The 27531-nt window shown below is 43.3% G+C and overlaps 1 protein-coding gene across 8 annotated transcripts in view; it reads left to right on the forward strand.

Annotated features, from left to right (window-relative positions):
• Nucleotides 1–27531, forward strand: part of LOC100010569 (cyclin-dependent kinase 11B) — a 43726-nt gene that overhangs the window by 9985 nt on the left and 6210 nt on the right. For 2 of the 8 annotated variants that reach the window (XM_007481087.3, XM_007481090.2), the window contains exons 4-12: nucleotides 603–730; nucleotides 1823–1961; nucleotides 15777–15931; nucleotides 18924–19046; nucleotides 19701–19796; nucleotides 19909–20046; nucleotides 22401–22466; nucleotides 23673–23848; nucleotides 24793–24883. In XM_007481087.3, the coding sequence (XP_007481149.1) occupies nucleotides 603–730; nucleotides 1823–1961; nucleotides 15777–15931; nucleotides 18924–19046; nucleotides 19701–19796; nucleotides 19909–20046; nucleotides 22401–22466; nucleotides 23673–23848; nucleotides 24793–24883 (1112 nt within the window). The remainder of the gene's footprint in view (nucleotides 1–602; nucleotides 731–1822; nucleotides 1962–15776; nucleotides 15932–18923; nucleotides 19047–19700; nucleotides 19797–19908; nucleotides 20047–22400; nucleotides 22467–23672; nucleotides 23849–24792; nucleotides 24884–27531) is intronic. The other 6 variants (XM_056796023.1, XM_056796022.1, XM_001362914.4 and 3 more) reach the window with 6 other exon arrangements.

Consider the following 27531-nt stretch of genomic DNA (forward strand, 5'->3'; position numbering starts at 1 on the left):
AAAGGAGTTTTTGAGAAACCCAGGGAAAAAAAGCTAAGGGTAGCATTAAGGAAGGACTAAAGTTTAAGAGGGTACTCTAACCTCCCAGAAAGCAGAGCCTGCCTATAAAAAGGTAGAAAAATGGGCAAACAACAAAAATACCTAACTCTAAAGAATTTCCATGGAGACAAAGAACAAGGTACAAACACAGAAGGAGACAGTGAAAGCAAAGCAAACACATGCAAAGTCCAAAAGAAAAACATGAATTGGACACAGATTCTGCAAGAATTCAAAAAAGATTTTGAAAACTCTTTACAACATTCTTCCTGGTTGAAACTGGTTCAGGTTGCGGATCTTGATCATATACCAGGTTGATTTTTCCCTTAACGTTTCATCTGAATTCGCCCTATACAGAAAGTCATTTTCAGTCTGAGTTTGGGTTTTACAAGGTCCATCCTGAATAATAATCTGACCTTCATTTTCACACAGAGAGGAATGCCATTGATCTTATGTCTTTGTATGGAATTCACAGCCATTCTTTCAGTTACATTAGGAATGCCGCAGTGTGTTTGGGTTACACCCACTGTGCTTGGAGTAATTGCTATTTTACATTGTCATCTTAGAGGTGAAGAAGATGATTCCTTGGCCATCAAACCACCCCAACAAATGTCACGTAAGGAAAAAGCTCATCACAGGAAGGATGAAAAAAGGAAAGAGAAGCGCCGGCATCGCAGTCATTCAGCAGAGGGAGGTACGGAGTGGCTTTCTTTTTTTCATGCCATGTCAGCTTGAGTTTAAATTGTTCTCACTTCAGACTTAGAGCATTCTAGAGCTATGGGCCATTTTTTCTCCTATAGTTTTCCCTTGTTATTTAATATTGCTTGATTCTCAGGTGTGATTCAATCAGTTAAAACTTATTTGGTTCAGGGTATAGAACTCCCTACCCTCCTCACTACTACTTAATAGTGAATCAGTTTCATAGTTAGAATAATTCACATTACATTCTGTTGTGTTTTGTCACTGAGCAGTGATACATCAGATGAATGGCTCATAGACTAGAATGGCTAAAGAAACCTGTTCCGTTTGTCCAGTTGGCCCTACTCTTGGCTCCTCCATGGAGTTTTCAGCCTTTTAGTCTGTCAGCTGTCTGTTGTCCCCACCCCCTGGCTTCATAGCCAGGCTGTTTGTCTTCCATATCTAGATCTCTTTATAATTTACAGACCATTTCCATTATGATTTTACATTTCATTATCTTAGTTGATCCTTCGAACAGGGAGACAGAGCAGTAATTACCACCTCTTTTTTCCTAATGAGGAAACTGAAGGGTTTGAAGCAGCTGTGATTTTCCCAGAGTCACACGGTTAGTAAGTGCCATGGCTAGAGCTTGAAAAGGCCTGCTGACTCCTACTGCTCTCTGTTTTGTAGCCTTTGGCCACATAGAATGGGAGAAACTGGAGATATTGTAGAGAAAAGGATGCAGTGGAACTTGAGGAAAGTAGGAATTCACAGATTCCAAACCAAAATGTTAGATTTGATTCTCCCAGAAATGGATTTGGCCTAAATAGATGTTAGGAGTCCATCAAACATTTGCAGTGGAGGGGTGGAGATGGGGAATGGGGTGAAGAAAGAAAAACCTTCTCTGAATGGACCACATTTGAGATGTGATTATGCAAATGGTTTCTTAACTGGTATTTTGTATGGAAATCATATGGAAGAAGAATCCTATCAAAGGGAGCTACTTTCTCATCTGCCTAATCTATATTGGTGTAACTGATGTTTTCAATTAAATTCCTGGAACTTAAGTGTGTTCCTATGAGTGTGATAGAATGTTTCCCCTCTTTAGGGAAGCATGCCAGAGTGAAGGAGAAGGAGCGAGAACATGAGCGACGGAAAAGGCATCGGGAGGAGCAGGATAAAGCTCGGCGGGAATGGGAGAGGCAGAAAAGGAGGGAGATGGCTCGAGAACATTCCAGGAGGGAGAGGTGAGAGCCTTGAGTTAGTGCACCAGTCTAACCTTGAAAATGCTTAGCACAGTGCCTGGCACATACATATATTATACATGCTATTAGAATTATTATTGCCTACAAGATGCAGAACACAGTACTGAGCACTGTGGAAGATAGAAAGAATCCTCACACTTAAGGAATGAAAAGCCATAAGAATTAAAAAACAACTTTTCCATCAGGAGAAAAGAGGGTAATTCAGGCTCAATATGTAAGTGCTAAGTGAGGGAAAATAAAAGAAGTTAGTGTGGGATAGCATTAGGCAATGAAAGCTTCCTAGAGAAATGTAATTTTGAAATGAGTTTTATAGGAAATGATAGAAACAAAGGGGAAAAGGATAGTCCAGAGAATTAGCAAGTTCTTTGCTAAATGTAGCTAAAGCAAAGAGTCCAGCTGAGAAATCATGAGAAATGAGAGAGGAAGCCTGGTGGGCACTTAGGGCTCCTTCAGCACCAACTTAAAAAGTGGGGACTCTGAGTTCTTAGACAGGAGAGACAGGATTAAAGATTGTCCTTAACTGAGCCCAGTAGGATCACCCAGGCAGGCCAGAATAGAGCAGAAAGAAGCTGGAGGCAGAGAGAAGTAGTGGCAGTGGGGCTGAGGGAGGACTGCCAAAACAGCATGGGTGGTAAAGACTTCATGACAGCACTGAGAGCCAGCATTTCCAGAGCCCTTTATGGGAATCTCATTGCATCCCCCCAACAACCCTGTGAGATAGGTGTAATTGTTATTTCCCCTAGATTTCTTAACTAGTGAGACATGAAGGTAAAAGAGAGAGAAGAGGTAGAAATAATTGAGTTTGGGAAACCATCAGAATGGTGATAGAGAATCTCAGCCAACCCCGGGCTTGGACACAAAGAAGACACTTTCTCTTCCCTCATGGAGCTCCTATTCTAGAAAGGGTGTGCAATATATATCCACCAATAAGTTTGTAGAGTTCAAGATAGTGGATAGCCACATGGTGGAGGAATTAGAACGATGGGCTTGGACTCATGAAGACCTGAGTTTGAATCCTGATTCAGATACTTCATAGCTGAATAATCCTGGCAAATTGTTTTGCCTTTTTCAGCCTCAGTTTCATTGTGTATAAAATGAGTAGTTTGGATTTGTTGGCCCTTAAGGTCCCTTTCAGCTCTAAATCTATGCTCATCTGGTTCCATAAGTGCCAAATATTTGCTCTTTAAAGTTGCACTAGGAAAAAGGTAATTACTTGTTTAGAGAGGAGAGGAATAAAGTGGCATCAGAGAAGGCTTCATGGAAGAGGTGGCATTGGAGCTGGATGGGAGAGGGAATGCAATATATACATCAGTTCTAGGTCTTGGGGAAAGGGCAACCAGCTAGGCCAGTTGGCTAGAGTAGGAAGGACCAGAAAGCCTGGCTGCAAAAGAAAAAGAAAGGAAGGTGGTGCTGGGTTGAGTCCCTGAAATCCTGGCACAAGGCATTGAAACTATTTGGGAAGCAGTGAGGATCCACATAAAGGTTTTGAGCAGAAGAGGGACATTATTAGATTCATGTTTAAGGAAGATGATTTGGCTGTCAGCAAAGGATGGGTCAGAGCAGGATGAGAAAGGAGCTTGGAATAATTGTGAGGAGGTTCCTGCACTCTAGGGATTGGTGGCAGTAGGAATATGGGAGAGGACAGATGCCAGAAATAGTGTGGGATGAAGTTTTTAGGAGAGCAGGGTGATGTCTTGCGACAGCTGTGCTTCCTGAAAAGGTGTGAAGTTGGGAAGAGACATCTACCAAGGATTCATTTGTAGGTTGGCCTATTGAAGCCATGAAAATTAGGTTAAAAGGAAAAGAACCTGAGGCTAAGATAGGTATGGGAGAAAAGAGAGTCAAAGAGACAATAGTTAGAAAACTAAGAGAACACAGGAGTTCAGAAGCCAAGAAAGGAGGACAGAGTTTGAAGATGGGGAGCAGGCTCTCTAACCAACACTAACAGATCTGAATCTGTCAGCGGGAGTGTCAAAAGAGGTAGAAATGATAAAAAAGATTTTTGGATTTGGCCCAGAGTCATGCAGTGTGGACCATAACACAGCTTCAGTCAGTAGTCATTTTGGAGAGGTAAGGGAGGTGGTGGAGACAAATGATTTGTCCCATTAGGTTTAGGCTTAAAGATGAAAGGCAGAGGACAGTCACGGGAATATACCCCTGGATTGTGGGAAGGCTTTACCTTCCCCACCCCAAAATAAAAGGAACTTCTTAAACAGAAAGGAAGGATCTGTTGGGACGGGAGAAAGTGGAGTTGTTCGAAAGAGATAAATGCAAGCCCTCAGAGCCAGAGGGACACAATCATAGAATATCAGAATTGGAAGGGGCATCTGTGGTAAATAAGCCCACCCTCTCTGGAAAAAGAATGCCCATTAATTGTTGGGAAGTTTTTCCCAACATCAAACCTAAATTTTCCTGTTCTCCCCTTTTACCTCTGCCCTCAGTTCTTCCCTAAGGTTTAGTATTAGTGCAAATAGTGATTCCCCTGATTTGGTTGCATACTTTTCAAATTGGCCTGCCTTATGTCCATTGAGCTGGAACCAGGAACCATATTTTACCTTTGGGGATTCTTGATTCACTACCAGGAACCTAACTCTGTGGATTTGGATCAGATGAGATGCTACAGAGGCCCCCCCTGGGTTCAGTCTCTCATTCTCTCCTTCGACACAATAACCTGAAGATAGCTGGCCTCTCCTCACTGACTCTTCTTGAGACTGACATCTCCTTCTGTTTTAACTGTTAAAACTTCTGTTTTAACTCTTTTAACTGTAGTCCCCTTTCTGTTCTGCCCCCTCACTGAATTCAGAATTGAGACAGCCAGGGTCCATGTCAGTGATGCCATTGCCTCTCAGGACTTTGTCTGCTTCCACATCAGTGCTGACCATGGGAGCTGGCCAGCCATTAAAACCTCAAGTTTTTTTCCAGCAATTGATGTCTTCATCTTGCTTCCTGTAGTGAAGATAGGTTGATTTTGCTAACCTAAGTATGAGAAATTTTACCTTAATTGGATTTTGCCTAATGCAAAATTTTGCCTGTCTGGGGCTTTTTGGATCCTGACTTGGCTTTCCCTCCTGGCTTTTTAACTTCCTCAGATTTCATAAGGATTCCATCTCTGCTTTTATCTAAACCATTGATAAAAATGTTGCCCATTCAAGGGTCTGTGCACAAGTCAGTGGGGTATGCCCCTGAAGACATACAACCTGCCATCATCAAGGACTCTTTGGATCCATCCATTCAGCCAGTTCCCAGTCCACTGAGTTGTCCCATTGTTTAACTCACATTTCACCAATTTTTTTTCTCCTTTGAAAGTTTTTTACATAGTTTACTCCATGATGAAAAATCCCTCTTTTCTTCCTTCAAAGATGAACACCATTCCTAGTTACTTTTATTCCTTTTTGTTGGCACCAATATTTACCCTTTGCGGTACCCCTGACTTTCTTCATTCTGTCCTTATGTTCCTTTTTGCTGCTTTCTTGATGTCTTTCTTACCTTTTTTTTAATACCCTTACCTTCTGTCTTAGACTACATACTGTGTATTTGTTCCAAAGCAGAAGAGCAGTAGAGGTTAGGCAATGGAGGTTAAATGACTCGTCCAGGGTCGTACAGCTAGGTTATGTCTGGGGCCAGATTTGAACCCAGGACTCCTCTAGACCTGGGTCTCAATCCACTGAGCCATCTAGCTACTCCCAGATCTTTTTTACTTTTCATACAGGCAGTGTCCGGCAACTCTGTGCTTTGGTTCATTTTTCTTTTCACCGTCAAGGGATTCACAAATGCCAAAGCCTGTTTTGCTACCACCAAAATAGATTTTGTATCCAAAGACAGAAATGACATCTCGAGTTGTCCTGTACTTCTTGGCCAATTTTTGTCAAATTTCAATCTTGGGCACTCTGACCAGGATGAAGGACATCTATATAATTATCTATTTGTCATGAACTTCCTGCTTCTGATGGTTCAAAGTGGTGACTGGCCCCTTGAGCAAAAAGAGAGGGAAAGACTTCATCAAATTTTTATAAAAATTATATAGGCCAAGGGCAGATAGGTGGCTCAATAGCTAGAGAGCCAGGTCTGAAGATGGGGGTCTGGGTTCAAATTTGGCCTAAGGCACTTCCTAGCTATGTGACCCTGGGCATGTCACTTAACCCCCATTGCCTAGCCCTGATTGCTTTTCTGCAGTGGAATAAATTCTAAGATAGAAGAGAAGGTATGGATTTAAAAAAAAAAGAGGTACAAAGGCTATTTTATCAAACACTTGACTAAAATCTAGGAAACTCTTTAGTCTGGGTATAATGGTGATGGGGAGGGGCACTTCTACGATCCCTGCTAATCAGAAGGCTAAGACAAGGATCGCCAGAATTTCAGAAGGTCTAAAGCCCATCAAGTGTCTTCATCTCACTGTGGGAACCTCCCAGGAGCAGGGCAGCATAGGAAGACTTAAGGAGGAGTAAAGCTACCTAGATAAAAAAAATGGAGCCATGCCAGTCAGGAATGGGATCAGGCCTGTGAATGGCAGCTGCACTTCCAACCTGGAAGAGATAGGGAGACCCAGTCTCAAGACCCCTAAACCTCTAGCTCAGCCCCCTCCAAAACCCTATATTTATGTAACTGTCCCCCAAACCATCCATTCAGTAAGGCCATCAGAAAAAGAAGAACCTTGCTGAAATCATACCTGTTCTTTGTGACAGTCTTCCTTTTCTAAATATTCACAAACCATTTCTAATAGTATGTTCTAGAATGTTTCAAGGAGTTGAAGTCAAGCCTACTTAGTCCTCCATTTATTTGCAGATTCTGTTCTCTTTTTTTGAAAACAGGACATTCATTGACCTCTAATGATCTGGCATATGTCCTGTTCTCCCCGTTCTTTGAGTTCGTTGACAAGGGCTCAGCCTTCCCATCTGCCCATTCTTTGAATCCTCAAGGAGGTAGGTCATCAGGCTCTTGGGACTTCAACTCATCGAAATCAGGAAGATCCTCTTTTGCTATCTACTTTCTTATCTTTGACTATTAACTCTCTGCTAAGTCATTTTTGTTCTTTTCTCCTTGGCAAGGAAAGTAAAATTCAGGCACAGTGATGCCATCCCTCCTTTTCTCTGCTATAAGTTATTGTTGGCCCAACTCCCTATAACAATGGCCATAATTGTTTTTTATTGATACCTTTCACCTTGAGTCTTGACATCCATCGCCTCCCACTCCTTGAACCATTCTTTGAGACAAAAATAAGCCAAGAGATGGGCTCTCTAGACCATGGCTTGGTGGTGTGCACAGCATTTCCTTCTAGAAGTCCCCTGGCTCTGCCGCAATCACAGTAGAAAGGGATGCTTCCTTACCTTTTCTCCAGAACCTACATTGGTTTTTCCATTACTCAGAATTCATCTTTTTAGAGATTTGTACAGTTACATTGTAATGATTGTTGTATATCTTATTATCTTGATTCATCTTACTTTACTTTGCATCAGTTTACACAAATTTTCACACGTTTCCCTGCATTCTTTAAATTGATCGTTTTTGCTGCACAATATTCTCTTATATTCATGTGCAAATTTTTGGCCAATAAGTCACTCATTTTGTTTCCAGTTCTTTGATATCAGGTATATATGCCAAGTAGTCCCCCTCTAGTACAGTAGCATAATTGCTGCAGGGTCAAAGACTGTGTTTGAACAGTTATTCATACTTCTTATAGAATTCTGAAGTGAAATCTTTTTTTTTTTTAAACCCTTACCTTCCATCTTGCAGTCAAAATTGTGTATTGGCTCCAAGGCAGAAGAGTGGTATGGGCTAGGCAATGGGGGTCAAGTGACTTGCCCAGGGTCACACAGCTGGGAAGTGTCTGAGGACAGATTTGCACCTAGGACTTCCCGTCTCTAGGCTTGGCTCTCAATCCACTAAGGCACCTAGCTGCTCCCTCTGAAGTGAAATCTTAAACAATTGGACCACTTCATAGTTCCATCATTGGAATGTCAGTCTGCCTGTCCTTCCGTAGCCTTTTCAGCCTTGATTATTCATATCTTTTTTAATTTTTTCCAATTTGTATAATGGGTGATAAAACCTCAGGATTATTTCAATTTCATTTTTTTTACTGTTTGTAGTTTCAAGAATGCTTTCATGTGATCATTTATAGCTTGCAGTTTTTTTTGTTTTGTTTTTTAAACCCTCACCTTCCATCTTGGAGTCAATATTGTGTATTGCCTCCAAGGCAGAAGAGTGGTAAGGGCTAGGCAATGGGGGTCAAGTGACTTGCCCAGGGTCACACAGCTGGGAAGTGTCTGAGGCCAGATAACTTGCAGTTTTTTTTGAGAATTATTCATATTCTTTGACCACTTATCTTTTGGGGAATCTTCATGTTATAGAATTGGGACATTTCACTATATATTTTAGTGATCGAGCCTTTATTGTTGCTGTCTTATGCCTGATTATCTTCATGCAAAAGCATTTTATATAGTCAAAATTGTTTCATCTTTTTTATTATATCCTCTACGTTTGGGTTAGAATTTTTCTAGCTATAGATGTGAAAGGTACCTGATCTCATTTGCTTAATCTTTGGTGCTGTGATCATATATAATCAGCTTGTGTAAAAGATGGTAGTCTAAACCTAATTTGTAACTAATTACTATCCAATTTTTCCAGCATTTCTTATAAAAAAGAGAGTTCTTTCCCTAGTAATTTATGTCCTTGGGTTTATCTGGCCCTGAAGTACTTACTGTTTTGTTTGTTTCTTGCTGCTTCTCCCAGTCCACTTTTCTGTTTTTTAGCCAGTGCCAGAGAGTTTTGAAAACTATTGTTTTCTAGTAGTTGGAGTTATGGTAATGCTGGACATTCTTCACTTGTGCTCTTTTCATTGTTTCTCTTGAGATTCCAGATTTTTTTCCTTTTCTGTGAGAATTTTATCATTTGGATCACAGTAATTTGATTGGTAGAACACTAACAATATGTTAATTTAGGTTGTCATTATATCTCACTCTTTGTGATCCTGTTTAGGGTTTTCTTGGCAAAGATACTGGAGTGGCTTACCATTTCCTTCTCCAACTTTTTTTTTATAGATGGACAAACCGAGGCAGAGTTAAATGACTTGCCCAGGGTCACTCAGCCAGTAGTTGGCCAAAGTCAGATTTGAATTCAGGAAGATGAGCCTTAAGGCTTGGTATTCTAGTATTTATGGTGCCACCTACCTGCTCAATTTAGGTAGTATTGCTGTTTTTATTCTGTTGATATTGCTTAACAATGAATGAATCTTTCTTCAGTTATTTGTCTCCTTTTATTTCTTTAAGATGTTTTGTAGTTGTATTCATAGATACTTTTGGGATATGTGTTGGTTGGTTAACTACCTAACGTATGCATTTTGTTGTTACTTTCTTTTTTTCTTTCTAAAATCCTTACCTTCCATCTTAGAATCAATACTGTGTATTGGTTCCAAGGTAGAAGAGTGGTCAGGGCTAGGCAATGGGGGTTAAGTGTCACTTGACTTAGGAGCTCAGGGTCACTCAGCTAGGAAGTGTGGGACCAGTTTGGAACCCAAGACCTCCCTTGTCTAGTTCTGGCTCTCAGTCCACTGAGCTACCTAGATGCTCCATATAGTTATTTTCAGTGCATTTTCTCTTATGGTTTCCTCCTAATTTTTGTTAATATAATATAATATAAAGAATATTGATGGTTTTGTATCCTACATTGCTATAACTCTTACCTTATTCAGTTTCTTTGCTGATTTGGGGGAATTTTCCAAGTATACTATGATGACATCTGGAGATAGTGATAGTTTTCTCTCCTTTTTACTGATGTTTATACCTTTGGTTTTGTTTTACTATAACTAGCATTTCTAGAACTTTGTCAAATAAAAGTAGGGAGAGGGCATGTGTCTCTTGAGAGTTTTCCATCCCTTTTAGACTGACTTTCCCTGTAGAATTTTAGTCTATGATATCCTTTCATCTGGATCCTTTGAAATATATGTGCTCCTGTCTTCTCCCCTTTCCCTTCTTCCCAGTCTAAGATGCATGTTGACTTACTGGGTTTCCCCTCCTCTAGCACAAACATCTTGGATCAAAGTTACTTCATTCTATCCTTTACACCCCTAATAGCCAGTTTCTTCATTGGTGAGAATCAGATCCTGAATAAAATCCTTTATTGGCTTCCCTACCCTTTAAATGATATAATTATCATAGACTTAAGTTAAAAGATTATAACTGCTCTTTTAGCAGATATTTGAGTAATCTAAGCCTTCCATCTTTCTTATGTCATGCTTCTGTGCTAGATGTATTTCTCTCACTTGGCTAATTCTTACTCTTTTCTATCCTGCTGGTCTACAGTATATTTGAGTCACTGACAAAATTGTTTTTGTCTTTCCCTCTGTTGATCTTCACAAAAATGCTCTCTGCCATGCTTTCCTGGATTTCTTCACATACATATACCACTATATAGTACGCCTCCCCTGTTCCACCTCAAATCTTTACCTAGCATTTTTATTCTAAAGAAGGGGTACTTGAGTCATATTTCAGGCATGAATCTTAACTCACAAACTCAGTGATACCTGGGGGTAAGAACACTAGGATCCTAGTCTGTCCTACTTGCTACCTGATCTTTGTAGTTTTTTATATGGATGTTGTAGGTGATAGATTTTCTATTCTTTTTTTTTTTAATATATTTTTGTCAACCGTGACCTTCTGGGTCTACTGCTGTTTTTCTTATATTGTAGCACCTCCAGTCTTACCCTAGTATAAATCTGGCATCTAATTTGGAGGGAAGACATCAACAATTTCCTCCCTTCGCTGTCCTTTTCACTTTAGATTTTTGTTTGACTTTGCAAGACACCAAGCAGTACATTCTTGCCAGCTCTTCCTAGGTGCGTACTGTCTTTGGCTGAGAGCCTGGCATTCTTATATTTTAAACTCACTAAGGTTTATAAAGGTAATAAAAAGTTTATCAGATCCCCATCCCCAGACACCATCTTCTTGGCCAGCCATTCACTTCTTTGCACCATTGTTTTCAAAGGGCACCAGTGAGGAAAGCATGACTTTAGCCTGTGGCATTTAGTTACTTGCCCAAGACATTTATAATCTTGGGTATTAAGATTCTTTCAGGGTCCTTTGGGATTGCCCAGGGAGAGGAGCAAAAGTGGGTGATCCTTTGGACTAGTCTCAGTGTCATTGCAGATGTCTTAGATGGAGATTCCTTCCCCTAGGAAGACCATAGGGAGCTCAGTCTTGGTCCCTCAATACCTGGAGGTGGGAGGTCGCCCGTCCCTGCTGCTTCTCTGCTTGACTCCCTCACGGTGTCTAGATCACTGAAGTGCTGGGCTCTACTCTTTCCCTGCTTCTTCTGCCTTTGTGTTGCCTTTATTCTTTATACAGCACATTTTTAGTTGTTCATACAGCACAGACATGTTCTGTGGCCTTACTGGGCCCTCAATCACTATATTTCTGCTTCTGTATTGCCATAAAGAGCCACGATGAGTAGTTTGGTATATGGAAGAGCTTTCCTGTTTTTGGACTCTATAAGCTGGGTGCCTGACAGTGGGATAGCTGTCAGAGAATGTGGATATTTTAGGCACTTTTTAAGCAACTCAGTAACTTCAAATTGCTTTCCAATATAGTTGATCTAGGTCATAGATTCGCAAACAACATAATGGTATGTTATCTTCCCATAGTCCCTTCAACACTATATTTTTTTAAACCCTCACCTTCCATCTTAGAATCAATACTGTGTATTGGTTCTAAGGCAGAAGAGTGGTAAGGGCTAGGCAATTGGGGGTTAAGTGACTTGCCCAGGGTCACCCAGCTAGGAAGTGGCTGAGGTCAGATTTGAACCCAGGATCTCCTGTCTTTAGGCCTGACTCTCCATCCACTGAGCTACCTAGCTTTCTCCCTTCAACACTATTTTCATCTTTCCTCAACTTTGCCAGGTTGCTGCATATAAGATGAAACTTTACTTTTTTTTTTAAAAACCCTTACCTTCCATCTTAGAATCAGTACTAAGTATGGGGTTAAGTGACTTGCCCAGGGTCACACAGATTTGAACCTATTACCTTCCATCTCTACACCTGGCTCTTAATCCACTGAACAATTTAATTGCCCTCTAAAGTGTTTTTGATTTTTTCAGTCAGTGATTTGGAACATTCCTTCCAACACCTGTTAATAGTATGGAGTTCTTTTGAAAATATTTTATTCATGTCCTTTGACTAGTTGGAGAATGGCTATTCATTTTATGTATTTGCATTAATTCCCTATATAGCCTGACTAGCCGATTCTTCAAGCAAAAATTGATTTTCCGTTCAGCGGCTTCTTTTCATCTTATTGCATTATATTCATTTAAAAGCTTTTTTGTTTCATAAAATGGAAAGTGTCTTGTCTCTGTGATCTCCACCTTCTTTCCCTTGGTTAAGAATTCTCCTCTTAGCCCAAAATAGGAAAGGCACTGCCCCCTTGTTTAACTTTTTAAGCAGTGTGATCTTTTATATTCAGGTCAAGCTTTTTTTTTTTTTTAAAGATTATTATGGTATGTGGTGTAAGATATTGGTCTGAACCTAATTGTTGGACTTCTTGGCCTTCCCATTGTTTCTCACTGGTGAGAGCATTCTTCTCTACGCATTTACTTCCTTAGATTTCACAGTTGTATTGTAACTCCATGACTGTACCAGTTCTTCTCGCCTTCTGCCACCTTAGTATGATGCTCTTGTACTTTCTGCCCTCCTGGGACAAGTCGCATTTGCTCCATATCTCTTCAAGAGTCCTCTCTGTCTCTCCTCCTACTTGTTCCTGATAAATCCAGACTCAGGGCAGGATGCTCCTGGAGATCAGCATTCAAACATTATTAACTTCTTTTCCTTTTAGAATAAATCTTACTTTTGTTTTTGCCTTTTCTTTTTATATCAACACTAAATATGCCCCTTCCTCTTCCCTCTCTGGGGAGCTGATACTTATTACAAAAACATTAAATGAAAAAGGGGAGGAAAAAAAGTAAATCTACAACATGACCCAAAGCATTGCCATTCTTGCCAGCTTTTACTAGGTGTATACTATCCTTAGCCATGAGCCCGGTATTCTTACATTTTCAGTTCACTAAGGTATCAGAAACCATACCCCCAGACACTGTCTTGACCAGCTACTCCCCTCCCAGGTTAGGTTTTTCTCTTGGGCATCCTCAGCTCACCTTTTCTCTGCAAAGAAGGGAGGGAGTTCATTTTCTAAACTCTCCTCTCAAGTTAAGTATGGGGATTATTATAAAGTAACTTGGTTTTCCGTCATTTCCCTTCCCTTTCTGACTTTTTTGATCTTGTGAGTATCTTGCTGCCTTACCATTTTGTTTTATGTTACTTTTTCTTAATTGTATCAGTTTGCCCTTCTCCTAAATTCCTCCCTTTTATAAAAAGGGATGAGGGGGGTATCTGGGTAGCTCAGTGGATTGAGAACCAGGGCTAGAGATGGGAGGTCCTAGGTTCAAATCTGGCCTCAGCCACTTCCTAGCTGTGTGACCCTGGGCAAGTCACTTGACCCCCATGGCCTAGCCCTGACCACTCTTCTGCCTTGGAGCCAATACACAGTATTGACTGCTAGATGGAAGGTGAGGGTTATTTAAAAAAAGAAAGAAAGAAAAAAGAAAAAGGGATGAGATCCAGAGTACGGATACAGCTTACTTTGGTTAAGAGGAGAGGGGCCCAAGGAAAGCTCTGTGACCTTTCTGCCCCCTTGCCCTGCCCTGGGACTACAAGAGCAAAACAGCCCCTTTAGTTTGGTCACTAAGCTATCTCTGTCCATTGAAGGATGGAACTCCCTAAGAGAAAGGTGGGACTAGAGAATTCTCCCATCCTCTCTCCTTGATTCTCTTGTGTTAAACCTTTTTAAACACCTCTCTTTCCTCTTGTCTCTCCCTTCTTCAGCTGTTTGGATCTGTGGTATAAAGGGAATTAGAGCCACTTGCTAGTTTAGCAGGATGAGAGCCCATGATTAGCTATGGACAGAAATAGCAAAGGTTGTGTTCAGCTGTGCATTTGCTTTTTTTTCCTCCTTTTTTCTTTTTAAAGCCCTTTCTCTCTTAGAATCAATGCTGTGTATGGGTTCCAAGGCAGAAGAGCAATTGGAGTTCTAGAGGCAGTCGAAGCTAAGTGACTTGCCTCGGGTCACGTAGCTAGGAAGTGTCTGAGGCTAGATTTGAACCCAAGATTTCCCATCTCTAGGCCTGGCTTTCAATCACCTAAGCCACCTAGCTTTTGAGTTTGTTTTTTAGAGGAAACATTGAGAAGCAGAATGAAAGCTGAAACAGAGGCCCAGGGCCACAGGCTAGCCTGGGATGATAAGGGGCCTACACATTGGCAGATACTGGCTTTGGGCAACCCAGCCCACCCTTGGGGTTTTAGGGTAGCTGGGAGTGGGCAGATAGCCCTCTCTCTTCATGTATTTTGTCTCAAATTCAACAAAACTGGCCATTAGCTTTCCCACAGAGAGATTGAAATAGGGTGGCAGACAACCCAAGATTCTCGGAGGCCCCTTTACCAAGAACTGGCATGTTCCCAAAGCTTAGAGCCTTACTGAGTTGCCTGTAGCATTAAGAGGTTAAGTGACTTACCCAGGGTCACATAGTCAGAATGGATGAGAGGCAGGACTTGAACTGAGGTGCGTTGACTCTGACTCTGAGGTCAGCTCCCTGCCAGCTGCCTCACATAGTCACAGGGCTGTTCATTCTTGCTGTCACTATAATAATGGGTGGACTTTCATGTACTTTTAAACTTTGTTATATCATAATAGCAAGAATGTTGACTCATAGTTCCCACAAAAATGACATGTTCTAATAGAAAGCACTAAAAATAGTTCTTTATGGCCTCCCAGTTTTTAACTTTTGGCAGCCTACAATTGAATAACAATAAAAATAGCATTCATATAGTGCATTATGGTTTGCAAAAAGCCTAGCATATGTTTTCTCAGTTGATCTTCCTAATAACTCTAGAATGTAAGTACAGTTATTTTCCTCATTTTGCAGATGAGGAAACTGAGGCTGAAGTGACTTGCACCAGGTCACACAACTAGTTAGAGGCTGAGGCAGGAGTTGAACTCAAGTTTTCTGACTCCAAGTCTAGCAATGTTCCCTATAATTTTTGTTGTTTCATATTTTTCAAGCACAGGGATGACTCTAATGATCATCAGGAAAATGATGGTTTTTTTCCCCCCAAGTAACTCTTAATTTTCTAGTTAATTTTATCAGTCAAGTTCTTATTCACTCTACCTATGAGGTAAACTCTGATGGACTCTGGGAATTATCCTTTATGTTACAGGGTTAGAAGAGAGAGGGGGTAGAGAGAGCAAGAGAGAACCTTGAATGATACAATTATTGGAGAAATCAAGTTTAGCCCCTTCCCAGAAATACCCCTGACTGCGCAGCTGATGAGATTTTGTTTTTCAGAGCTCTTGAAAATTGGGTTGTTTTATATACTTCAGAGATGTTGGTCATGTGTTCTAGCAAAACTTGTCTAGGGAAAGTTCTAGAACTACTACTGAGGCTTCCCCATTTTCTGTTCTGGCAGGAGGAATTGGGGCTCCTTCTGCCAGCGATGTATTTCCCTGTTTGTTTTGGGATTCAGTATGAAGTGTGCACTCGTGCATGAGAGAGAGAGAGAGAGAGAGAGAGAGAGAGAGAGAGAGAGAGAGAGAGAGAGAGAGAGAGAGAGAGAGAGAGAGAGTGTGTGTGTGTGTTTCCAGATCTTCTTATATCAGTAGTTTTAATGTAAGTTGTTGATTTTGAAAAAAGCTGAGAAAAGATCATTTGTAAATGAAAATGCTGAAAAATATTGGAACCTTCCTATTTGAATTAAAAAAAAAGTAGGCATCTGATTGCTTCCAGGGATCGTCTTGAACAGCTGGAGCGAAAGAGAGAACGAGAGCGAAAGATGAGGGAGCAGCAGAAGGAGCAGAGGGAACAGAAGGAGCGGGAGAGACGGGCCGAGGAGAGGCGCAAAGAGCGAGAGGCCAGAAGAGAAGGTAACAGGGGCTTGCTGAGCCATGTGGCCAGGGGCTAAAGAGAAAGGCAGGCTTCACAGGCCTGTTTGAGGGAAAGAATCCTTTCCCTGCCTCCATGGAGAAAGTCCTTCTCTTGAGGAAGGTTCATTTATATGCTGAGCTTTGTCATGCATTGATAGGGCACTCACAGTAAGCCTGGTATGCCAAGTGCCACTCCAGAAAAGGAATCTTTAAAAGTTCTGTACCTTAAACAGGCTAAAATGCATCAATTGATCACAGAAAGGTTGAACTTGAAGCTACCAGACATTTCACAGAGAAAACAGTTCATAGGTTTCTGTCCTCTGTGTGTGATGGCTTTATGGCCTCTTTGTCAAAGTAAATTTGCCCAAACCTGGGAAAATCCATTGTGGAGAATGCCAGCTTTGACATATACTTGTAACACCTATTTGTGTGGTGCTCATGTGTGAGAATGCCACTGACCTTTCAGAATCCAAGAGTTGGAAAAGCCTTTAGGGTCCATCTAAGCCAACCCATGCCTGAATAAGCATCCCCTTTACATCATACCCCAAAAGTGATCTTCCACCATTTTCCCAAAGACTTCTAACAAGGAGAAGCCCATTACTGCCTTCCTCAGGCTGCCCATTCCCCTGTGGGACAGCTCTGATTGGTAGCAAATTTTTCCTGACATCAAACTTCAGTGTACCTTTCTAAGTCAGGATAGTCTGGCAAAACTTGTACTTGATGAATCCATGGTAGTTCCTTGGATACACCATGTCCTTAATCTAGGTGTTTATCCACCATTCTTTTAAATACAAGTTCTTGAATTTTGCTGGGAGTCAAAAGTCAGGCTCATTGGCCTTTAGAAAGGCTCCATTCTCTTTCCCATTTTGAAAGTCAAGACAGTCCCCTACCCTTCTCCAGTCTCCTGTTATTTAATTTTTCAGATGTTCCTGCAATCACTTGTGCCAAGGAACATTGAATAATCTGAACTCAGTAACTTGAACTCATCAAGGGCAATGAGACAATTCTAGCTGTCTCCCTAACTATCCTGGGGACCAGCCCCCTGTTGGCCATTTTTGATCTGGACTTTCATACTGCAGAGATCTTTATCCCTTGCAAAAAAAAGTAGAAGTAAAGTAAAAGTTGAGTATGCTTTCTCTGTGGCCAGGTATTGTCCCACATACCCTGAACAACAGCTCTATCACTTCTAACCCAAGCACACCTTTGTAGAATTCCTTTTTGTGGTCCTTACAATTCCTTGCCAGCCTCAGCTCCTTTGGAGCTTTAGATTTACTGTGCTTCAAAGATTGTGCCAGGCTTTTATGGTCACTCTCAGTAACCTTCTCTTGCTTATGTCTTCTGGAAGTGACTTCTTAAAACCTAAGTTGGTTGGTAGTTCCTTGTTACACCCACATTGTTCTCTCTAGAAGACTTCCCTTCTTCACTCTCATCTGAATAGTTGAGTTTTGTTGTGCCTTTCCCCTGGAGAATTCTAATCAGTGGGATCCTTCTCCCTTCTCTGAACCTTTTGAGATATGCTCTCAGAAAATCTAGGGTCCTTGTGAGGGTCCTTCCTCTTTTGTCCTGGATCACAAATTCCAAGGTAGAATAGCCACTTTTCTCCAAAGTGGCCTTCATTTTCATCCTTGGTGATGATCAGATGAATAGAATTTCTCCATCTTGATTCCTCTACATCTTAAAGAATTATCTTAGGTCAAACCCAATAAATTGTTACCAGTAGACTATATACTGGGGCCTGGGGGGTGCAGGTAGTGAGTGTGGTTAGGGGAGAAGGAATGCTGTTTGGGAAATTTATTTGCTTTTCAAGTAGTGACAGTTGGTTGTTCAGAAAGACACGCTTCTTGTCTCACTTGTGATCAGTGAAATGAAAACATCATTAACACAATGGCCAGAAATCCAGGAGACCATTTGTTGTCTTTGGAACAGAAATTAGTTTTCTCTGGATAACCTTGGATGGGAATCTCAACCATGACCTGGGTATCATTCAGTCAACAAGCATTTATTACTGTGTGCACAGCTCAGGGTGAGTGGACTAATGGGGGGAGGAAGGATAAGCAGAAGGCAGGTGTGCTGGGACAGTGCCGCCACCTTCACAGAACTGACAGCTTCATTAGCAGCAAGTTTCTGGTGTTCTCTTGCTCCTCAAATTACTTGGTGTCAGTTTGTGTCTATATCATGTTCTCCCACCACTGTGAGAATGTAAATTCCTTGAAGGAAAGGCCTGTATTGTGGTTGTCGTTTCTATGTTCCTACTGCCCAGCACCTTGTAGGTGATGAAGAGATGTTTGTGGAGTTGAGCGGTATGGTGTCCAGATCTAGGGAGGTGATAGTCCCACTCTCACATATGAGAACCATTGTTCTCCCCTTTAAGGACCATACTTATGGAAGGACAAAAATTAGTTGGAGAACTTTCAGAGGAAGGCGTTCAGCATGGTGAAGGGACTCTATGGTGAAGTTTAGTTGAAGGAACATTGGATGTTTCGCCTGGAGAAATCTTTGGGGATGACAGGACAACTGCCTTCAAGTATTTGCAGAGCTGTACCAGAGAAGAAGGCTTAGCCTTGTTCTGTTTGGCCCCAGGGGGCAGGACCAAGAGCCAGGAAGAGGGTGGAAGGTGTTATTTCTTAACCAGTGGAGCCGTCTGTAAGAGGGATGGGTTACTTTTGGTGGTAGATGGTGCCCCCCACCCCCATCCCCCTGGAGTTTTCAAGCTGAAGCCAATGACCCCTTGGCTCAGGTTATAAAGTGGATTCCTTTTCAGAGGCAGGTTGGTCTAGGTAACTGCTGGGGGCCCTTCCAACCCTGAGATTCAGTGATTCTGAATTGAAAATGAAGCGTGTGAGCTGAGCATCTCTGAGCTGGGAATAGAAGCATCCCACACACAGTCACTTACAGCTAGCTTTTGTATTGGGGTGCCCAAGGAATCTCTGAGGAAAGGGCCTTTGGTTGAAGCAAGCTGGTGTCAATGCCTTCTTTTTTCTGGGGTTGCCAGTTTCTGCCCATCACAGAACAGTTCGTGAAGACTATGGAGACAAAGTAAAAATAAGTCACTGGAGTCGCAGCCCATTACGCCAGCAGCGAGAGAGATTTGAGCAAGGGGATGGCAGGAAGCCAGGTAAGCCTCTGCCCGGGTGCCAGTCTCTCAGCACATGAGAAAAACTTGCTGGTTTTTTCAGCACAACCAAGATGTTGGGAGAGGCTTGTGGGAACTTCTCCCTAGCTTCACACCACGTGGTGAACTGTACCTTGGGGATGGTGGTTTTTCCTCTGAAGAACCAGGCCATGTGTTTCTGTAAAAACCTAGTTGTTCTCAAGCTGGATACAGACTCTTCAGGACTGAGAGTTCTGAATGGGCATGACCTTGCAGAATCTCCAAAGCACTCTTGTAACCAGCTAGCTTTATTGAGGAGAGAATCCAGCAAATTCCGTATTCCTCTTAATTAAAGTACACTCACTCTCACTGCACATGTCCTGGTTGAACACTGTGTTTCCACGTAGGGTCAGCCCTCCATTCCCATCTGATGGACTTGAGATTGGCTGTTCAGTTGATCCATTGATTCTTCCCCTTGTGGAGCTTCTTAGTCACCCATTAAGAAAGAGATGCTGTTCCTTTTACTTGAAGGTTGACAGGTCATCTTCTGTAAACCATGTGAAATTAATGAATGGAATGACTTTTTATGACAATAAACCAGTCTTTGCAGATTGTCTTAATTATTGAAAACCTTCTCCCCCAAACTTACCTTTGCCACCGTGTGTGTTTGTTTCCTAGTCAAAGAGGAGAAACTGGAAGAGAGGGATCCCCTTTCTGATTTACAAGATATCAGCGACAGTGAGAGGAAGACCAGCTCAGCTGAGTCCTCATCAGGTAGCTGGAGAGCAGCTTCAGATAGACAGACTTTGTAAGATGGAGCCACGAGGCTTCTCCAAGTGAAGGGACAACAGAGATTTATCTTCTCCTTTTCTGCTTTCTTCTCCAGCAGAGTCAGGATCTGGCTCTGAGGAGGAAGAAGAAGAGAGCAGCAGTGAGGAATCAGAAGAGGAGGAGGAGGAAGAGGAGGAAGAAGAGGAGGAGGAGACAGGAAGCAATTCTGAGGAAGTATCTGAGCAGTCCGCTGGTAAGGGGATAGAACTTAACTGGAGAGTTAAGTTTAAACAACTCCAACCCCCCAGGCACAGAGTTGGTAATACGACCTTTTTTGTCCCTTTTCTTTGGGCACTTACCAGAGAGAAAGATGGCTAGCTTGAATTCTTCCCTTTTCCCTACAAACAATTCCAAGGAAAAGCTATCCTCTTCTTTCTCTCACAAGGTTCACACGAAGCACCAAGTCAGTGCTAGGGAGGACTTCCCTCTCTCTAGCGGCCAGGCGATTGGTCTTTGTTCAGGAGATTTCATCGTAGCAGAGGTTCACAGGATTCTTTCCCACAGAGGTTGTTTCAGATCTTCTCTTTTTACCTCAAGCCTTGGACACCTGCCTCTCCCATGGCCTCAGCTAAGGACTTCGAGTCTTACTTTACTGAGAAAACTGAAGCCATTCACCACAAGTTCCCTTTCTCTTTATGTCAGAATTCCTTGATAGCACCCACCACTCTCCTCCTCCTCCCAGATGAGATGGACAAGACCAGTCCCGCTTCCCCTTGATCCTGACCCCTTCCATTTTCTCCAGCAGATTATCCCCTCAATCACCACCACTCTCCAGTCTTCAGTCTTTCCCTGTCTACTGGTTCCTTTCCTGCAACCCTCAAAAGATTCACCACCACCTCCCATCCTTAAGAACCTTCACTAGACCCAGCCTTCCCCTTAAACTCTCTTCCTATGTGTCTCTCCTCCCTTTCTCAGCAAATTCCTAGAAAAAAATTGTCTGCACTCAGTGCCTCCACTTCCTCTCCTCTCATGCACTCCTCAGCCCTGTGCAGTCTGGCTTCCAACCTCATCATTCAGCAGAAACTGCTGTCTGCAGAGTTACCACCGCTCTTTTAATTGCCTATTCTGACGTCGTCATGCTTGATTTCTGCAGCTTGCCTTTCCTCCAGGATATTTTCTCCCCTCTGGGTTTTCTTAATGGTGCTGTCTCCTGGTTCTCCTCCTGCCTGTGTGACCTCTCCTTCTGGGTCTCCTTTGGTGAATCTGCACGTGTTTCACACCCACTAACTGCATCTCTCCAGGGCTCTGGCCTGGGCCCTCTTCTCTGCATTTCTCTCTCGGTGACCTCATCAGCTCCCTTGGGTTTAAAATTCATCTCTGTGAAGTGACTCTAAGCTCTATATATCCAGCCCTCATCTCTCTCCTGAGCTAAACCTGTATCGCTAATTGACTGCTATTGGACATTTCAAATGGGATGTCCTATGGGCACCTCAAACCTACCCCTTTCCTAAGCTTCCTTAAAACACACCATTCTCCCATGTTTGGAAGGCTAATGTTATCCTCAGCTCCATCCTCTCAACACCCTCAACCCCCAGGTCTAGTCCATTGCCAAAGTTCACAATTTCTCCCTCCATCTTTCCCTGACTCGATTGCTCCCATAGCCTAACTATGCTCCCTGTTTCACGTCTCTCCTTTCCACTCCATCCTTCACATAGCTGCCAAGAGTGATTTTCCTTAGGCATGATTATGACCCGACCACACATTATTCCCCAACCTAATAAACTCTAGGAGCTCTCTGTGGCCTTGAGTATCAACTACTACATCCCATTTGGTTTTTAAGGCCCTTCACAGCCTGATTCCAACCAGTTTTTTCAGTCTCACAAACTAGGGTTACACCACACTGGTCTTTTCTCCATTCTTCACACATGGCACTCCATGTTGATTTGCTCAGCTTCCATTCCAGCTCTCCTTAGGCCTGGCACATACTCCCCCCTTCCACTCAGACACCTTTTCTTCCTCCAAGAGTCACGCCCTAAGTACTACCTTCCTAGGCAGGGTTTCTTAACCTTTTTTGTGTTATGGACCCCTTTGACAGTCTGGCGAAAAGCCTTTGGATACCAGCCTCCGAGTAATGTTCTTAAATCATTGAAGGAAATGCTAAATCTCAGCTAGAGGTTAGTCACAGAAGGGAGATAGAATTTTTTTTTTGATCCAAAATCATAGACTCCCTGAAGTCCATCCACAGACCCCTGTCTAAGAACTTCTGTTCTACAGTTCGTCCTTTTGGATCCCCTCTCTCCCTAACTCCCTGGTATTTCTTTATCCTCTGTATTCTCTAGATGCTTACATACATACAGCTTGTCTCTCCCTCTACAGTGGAAGTTCCTGGAGGTCACAGACTGTTTGGGTTTTTGTCTTTTTATCTCCAACCTGTCATGGAACCTGGCACTTAGTATAATACATGCTTGTTGATTGACTGATTGATGGCAAACATGCCTAAGCACAGGGGGCTCTCTAGTTCAGGAAAGAATTCCAGATAGAGTGAAGCCATAGTTAGGCCAGGTTTTCCCCATCCATCTGAGCAGCTGGCTTTGTTTTGATTTGCAGAAGAAGTGAGTGAAGAAGAAATGAGTGAAGAGGAAGAGCAAGAGAATGGAAACCATATCTTAGTTGGTGAGAAACTTACCTGTGAAACATTTGGTCTTTTTTTTTTCTCTTATGTCCCTAATACCTCAGAAAGGAGTTCATTACAAACTTAGATAAGATGCTATACCTGAGTCTTGGCCACATTCCAAAGAAAATAAATTTCACTAGTCATTGTGCCTACCTGTCAGTCTGAAATGGCACATGTTCGTCAGGTTGTCATCCTATCTGACAGCCAAGGTGTTTGTTGTTGGGTTTTTCCCAAAAGCTCTGTTTTGGAAACTAGAAAGGTTCTTTGAAGGACCAAACTTATTGGTCCGTGAATGTCATCAAAGCTGCTTAAGAGGACCAAGCTTATTAGTCCTCAGATGTCAAAACATCAAATATTTATTGATTACCCCACAGAGACAAGTTATGGTGGAAAGGATGGCTGGGGTTGGAGTCAGGAATCACCTGGGTCTGAGCCCCTCCTCTGACACCAAGTAGCTGGGTGACCCTGGGTATATCACTGAACCCATTGAGTCTCATTTTCTTCATCTGCAAAGGGGGATAGTAAATGGTATACTCCCAGTCTCCTTGGGTGGTTTGTGAGGACCAGTAAGACAATGCTTTATAAACTGCTTTGTGAACTTTAAAGTATTATATAAGCATCAGCTAGCGTGATTGTGATTTTTATTGCTCCTTGTCATCCTCCTCCTCCTCCTGTGCACCAAGCTGTGCTACAAAAACATTCAGTGGTCCCTGCCCTCACAGATGCTTACCAATGGAGACAATAGGTGCTCTCTGCCCTGTGATGTGGGCACAGGGAAGAAGAACCAAACCAGGGCAGGAATTCTGGACAAAATGTCAGGCTGGTCCACCCTTGCCAGATCTATCCCTAGAATTACAGTTCTTGTCCATGGTGCCTCTGTCTTCTACTCCCATGGAACCAGGGAGGTCTGTTAGCAGGGTTAGATGACTGATATAGCCATGGCAGGCTTGCCTCGTCCATGTGGGCCCAGGATTCAGGGTTCATGTGGATCTATAGATTCAGGTGTCATTTGTCCTTGAAGTAACGTCAACTGTGAAGTGGCACATGGTGATCTGACCACTTTCTTTCTCACCACCTTTCTCTGAGGCAGAGATCCTCTCTGCCCCCTCACTCTTTATTGGGCCTTCCTCTCTTTCCTGTGGCTGGAAGCTCAGCTCTGGTTCTTGGCACTTACCTCGTTCCAGATTTGATTCTAACTTTTAAAGTTACAGAGTCAAGGTTTGACCGAGATTCAGGAGAGAGTGAAGAAGGTGAAGAAGAAGCAGGAGAGGGGACTCCACAGTCTAACGCCATGACGGAAGGAGATTATGTGCCCGACTCTCCAGCACTATCTCCCATCGAGCTGAAGCAGGAGCTCCCCAAATACCTTCCTGCTCTCCAGGTCAGCAGTGTGCACTGTCAGGCTTCCTGCCTGGAGGATAGCCTCCTCACATGCCCTCCTACCTGTCCCTGTGGCTTTCCTTGTTCCTCCCAACACCCAGTTCCCCTTTTTCTACCTCCTCACCTGTAGCTTTGCCAGCTGTCTTCCCAGGGGCAATGGGAAAGATGGAACTTTTTTATTTGGCTAGAGCCTGGCAATGGGGTGTTCTTGGTGCCTGCAACACTCTTTTTTTACTTGTTGATGATAAGAACTTGAGACTTCTCCCAGAGTAGTGGCTCTTCAGCAGCTCAGCCAGAGGATGAGGGATAGCCCTGAAGAAACACACTTGGAAGCACAAAGCTTCAATCCTGCTCACCAGGGCACTGTTCAAGGCTCTGGGGCTGTGTAGACCCTATATTTTAGTCATCTCTCTTCTGAAATGGTTGAAGCTCTTGGCTTCATGTTGCTTGTTCATTGGCCAGCTGGAGCCAAGGTTTACGCCTTTGCCTGGTTTGGTTCTCTTGGTGTCCCCAGAAGACCTTATCCTGTTGTTGTAAAAAGTCTAAACGCTACCAGGGTCAGGGATGTAACAGGTATCACCACCTACTGAGTGAGTTCTCTATCTTGTCAGTGCTTTGATCCAGGATGTACTTGACACCCTAGAGGGATGCAGGATCTGCCTGGTTTGTTAGCCTATCACAGTGTCCTGCCAGGCTATCTTTTAACTAGGAGAGAGCTGGGACAAGTATCTCTGAGAAAGTGGGAGGAAAATCTGGAGTGAAGGGCAGAAACTCATCCCTTTGTCCAGTAGGCATGTGCTGAGCCCCCAGAGGAACAGGCCTAGTGCACTAGTGAGCCTCCCTGGGTGGCTTTGGGGTGCCCTTGCCTTCCAGGGAGCTGGCTAGAGGCAGGGACCACCCCCTGAGGAGGCCATACTCACACTCACCCTTCCGTCCCCTCCCCAGGGCTGTCGGAGTGTGGAAGAATTCCAGTGTCTGAACAGGATCGAAGAAGGCACCTATGGTGTGGTATACAGAGCAAAAGACAAAAAGACAGGTCGGTGCTCACTAGAGGAAAGCAGCTCTTAGAGCCAAAACGCAGCAACTGAAGATAAAGAATGGTCCCACCCTCAGCCAAGGCTCCAGACAAGGAGTCAGAAAATGAGCGAAAGGGAATGATTTGCCCAAGATCCCACATGTGGGGCTCTTTGCACTGAGCTGCCCCTGATGTAGTGATGTAGATGATAGGACATGCAGTCTTCTCAGAAGCACCCAGAGTTCAGATTCCTTTGTCTGCTTCCTGTCCAGTGGTCACCTCCTGACAGTGCCCTGGCTGGACCTTTCTGAGAATATCATTATTTTGCACCTCATTGTCTTCCCTCAGCCAAAAGCCTTTTTCTTCCATTACTAATTGTTCCCATGTCTTACCACCCCATGTGTGCTGAACAAAAAACTTTTCTATCCCAGCACAATATGCTCATGTGCACAGATGCACACAGATATCTACTGCATTGGCAGCTGGCCTTTGTTTCCTCTCCTGTTATCCCATGGCCCCATTCCCCTTGATCGATTGATCAGGGGGTCACTTGGTGTACCACTCGCTATCAGTTATATCTGATACACGAGGCCCCCACCCCACCCCGGCGTGCTGCACCAGGGAGCCGATTGGAGTCTGACCAGCTGGCATCACCACGGGCCACTCTTAGTTAGGATTGAGAAGACTTCATTTTGAAAAGCAGTTTTGTTGCTTGGGGTAGATAGGAGCCTTGGTCATTGGTAACACACCAGTGGAGCAAGTCTGTTTCTAGCCTATCAACCACATTGGTTGTGATTTGAACGTTCACAAGAGACTCAATTGGGTTTGGGACTGATGGAGAGTCAGATACAGAGAGAAGTGGGTTTGTCTGGTGAGAGAGGGCTTGCCTCTTGAGCACAGGCATTATTACCATAACTCTCACTTGCCCTTCCCTGGGCACAGTTGTGACATGCCTTGGAGAGAGAGAGAGACAGAGAGGGAGGGAGGGAGGGAGGGAGGGAAGGGCCCAGGGTCTGGCTGGGGCAGGGATGGGGCATCAAATTGGAGAGGCCTTGATGGCTTTCCTAGGACAGAGATCATATGAAAAGATATGAAATTCTGCATGTAAGAAGTAACTAGGCCCAGGGTCAGGAGCCTCTGCTTGTGATCCAGGGCCATCTGCCACTAGCCAGGCCTAGAGCACTGGGCAAGCTGCTTCCATTCCAAAGCAGACTTCCTCCTATGGAAAACAGGATTCCTAACATGAGTTAACCACCCTTCTCAGGGTGGTTGTGGGATTTGAGTGAGAGAGCTCAGCTATCAGAACCAGAGCTGCTTCTCTCCAGGAGCTTAGATGTGAATTCATGGCTTGTTGGGCCTGGGTCTCATCATTCAGAGAAACACTCTACAGCAGGCTATTTGAGAAGATCTGGACTGTCATTAAAAGTCAGCTCTTTAGATTATACCGCTTTGGCCTTGAATTAGCCATTCGAGGACAAGATAAGTTAATGTTTCTGCCAAGGGACTCATCCTCATTTGTCAGGGCCCACCAATGAGTCTGTCATTCAGCACCAAGCATTTATTAAATGCCTTCCCGTGCTGGGCACACCAATTCCTAAGGATATAAGACAATAATTGAAACAATTCCATCTTGATATAAAGGGGACAAGTCCATAAAATTAAATTTAATATAAAATAGCTAAAGACAAGGCTGTTTGAAAAAGGAAGAGAAAGAAAGAGGATCTCTGAAACAGTTTTTAAAATGCACAGAAGAGGTCAGCTAGGTGGCAAAGAGTACCAGGCCTGGAGTCGGGAGGTCCTGAGTTCAAATCTGGCCTTAGACATGTCCTTGCTGTGGGACCCTGAGCAAGTCACCTAACCCCCAAGAAGACTGATTATTGCTTTTCTGCCTTAGAATTGTAACTAAGACAGAAGGTAAAAGTTTTGGGTTTGTTTGTTTTTTTCAAATCCCCTGAAGAGAACAAAAGGTGAGGCAGAGGGCCTTTCACACAGGCCAGTTCATCTACCTTCAAAGTCCATAGCACCCTTGTTCTCTCCCGTAAAAGAAGCTTCCCTGGGCATTGTAGAGGTCCACAGTGTTGTAGCTGAGCCTCCTTTTCCATTCAGTGTACATGCAAATGCTTGTTTTTGTTGCTAAGTTCAGGATTTTTTTTTTAATACAAGGTTAGTTTGGGAAGCATTTTGCTTGCAAAGTGCTTTAAAGTATACCGAGCTTTTATTTAAGGTATAACAGAACTTTAACTCAGTTATCTCATTTGATCTCAAACAACTCTGGGAAATAGGGGCTATTCTCACCATTTTACAGATGGGGGCACTAAGGCAGGAAGAGGATGAATGGCTTGACCAGGAATCAGAAGGCTCAAACAGCTAGGGGTAGGTTAGCAAAAGCTTGAAGGAGATAGTGATTGAGCTGCATCTTAGAGAAAGAGAAGAATGCTCTCAGCCATTGGTAGGATCAGGGGCTAGACTAAGTGCCTCCTGGAACTTTTCATGCATTTTTGCTGGTTTCATGGCCCCCAGAAGATGTGCAGCTGATGCACTGTTTCTCTTAGAGAGGTTCGGAAGAGAAGCAGGTGGAGGTCAGGTGGAGTCTGTCCACATGGGCAAAAGAGAAGCCACAGATTGGAGACACTGACCTTGGTACTACTATGGGAGGAGGAGGGAGTGTA

This window comes from Monodelphis domestica, chromosome 4, assembly GCF_027887165.1.
Source record: "Monodelphis domestica isolate mMonDom1 chromosome 4, mMonDom1.pri, whole genome shotgun sequence".
NCBI classification, from domain to species: Eukaryota; Metazoa; Chordata; class Mammalia; order Didelphimorphia; family Didelphidae; genus Monodelphis; species Monodelphis domestica.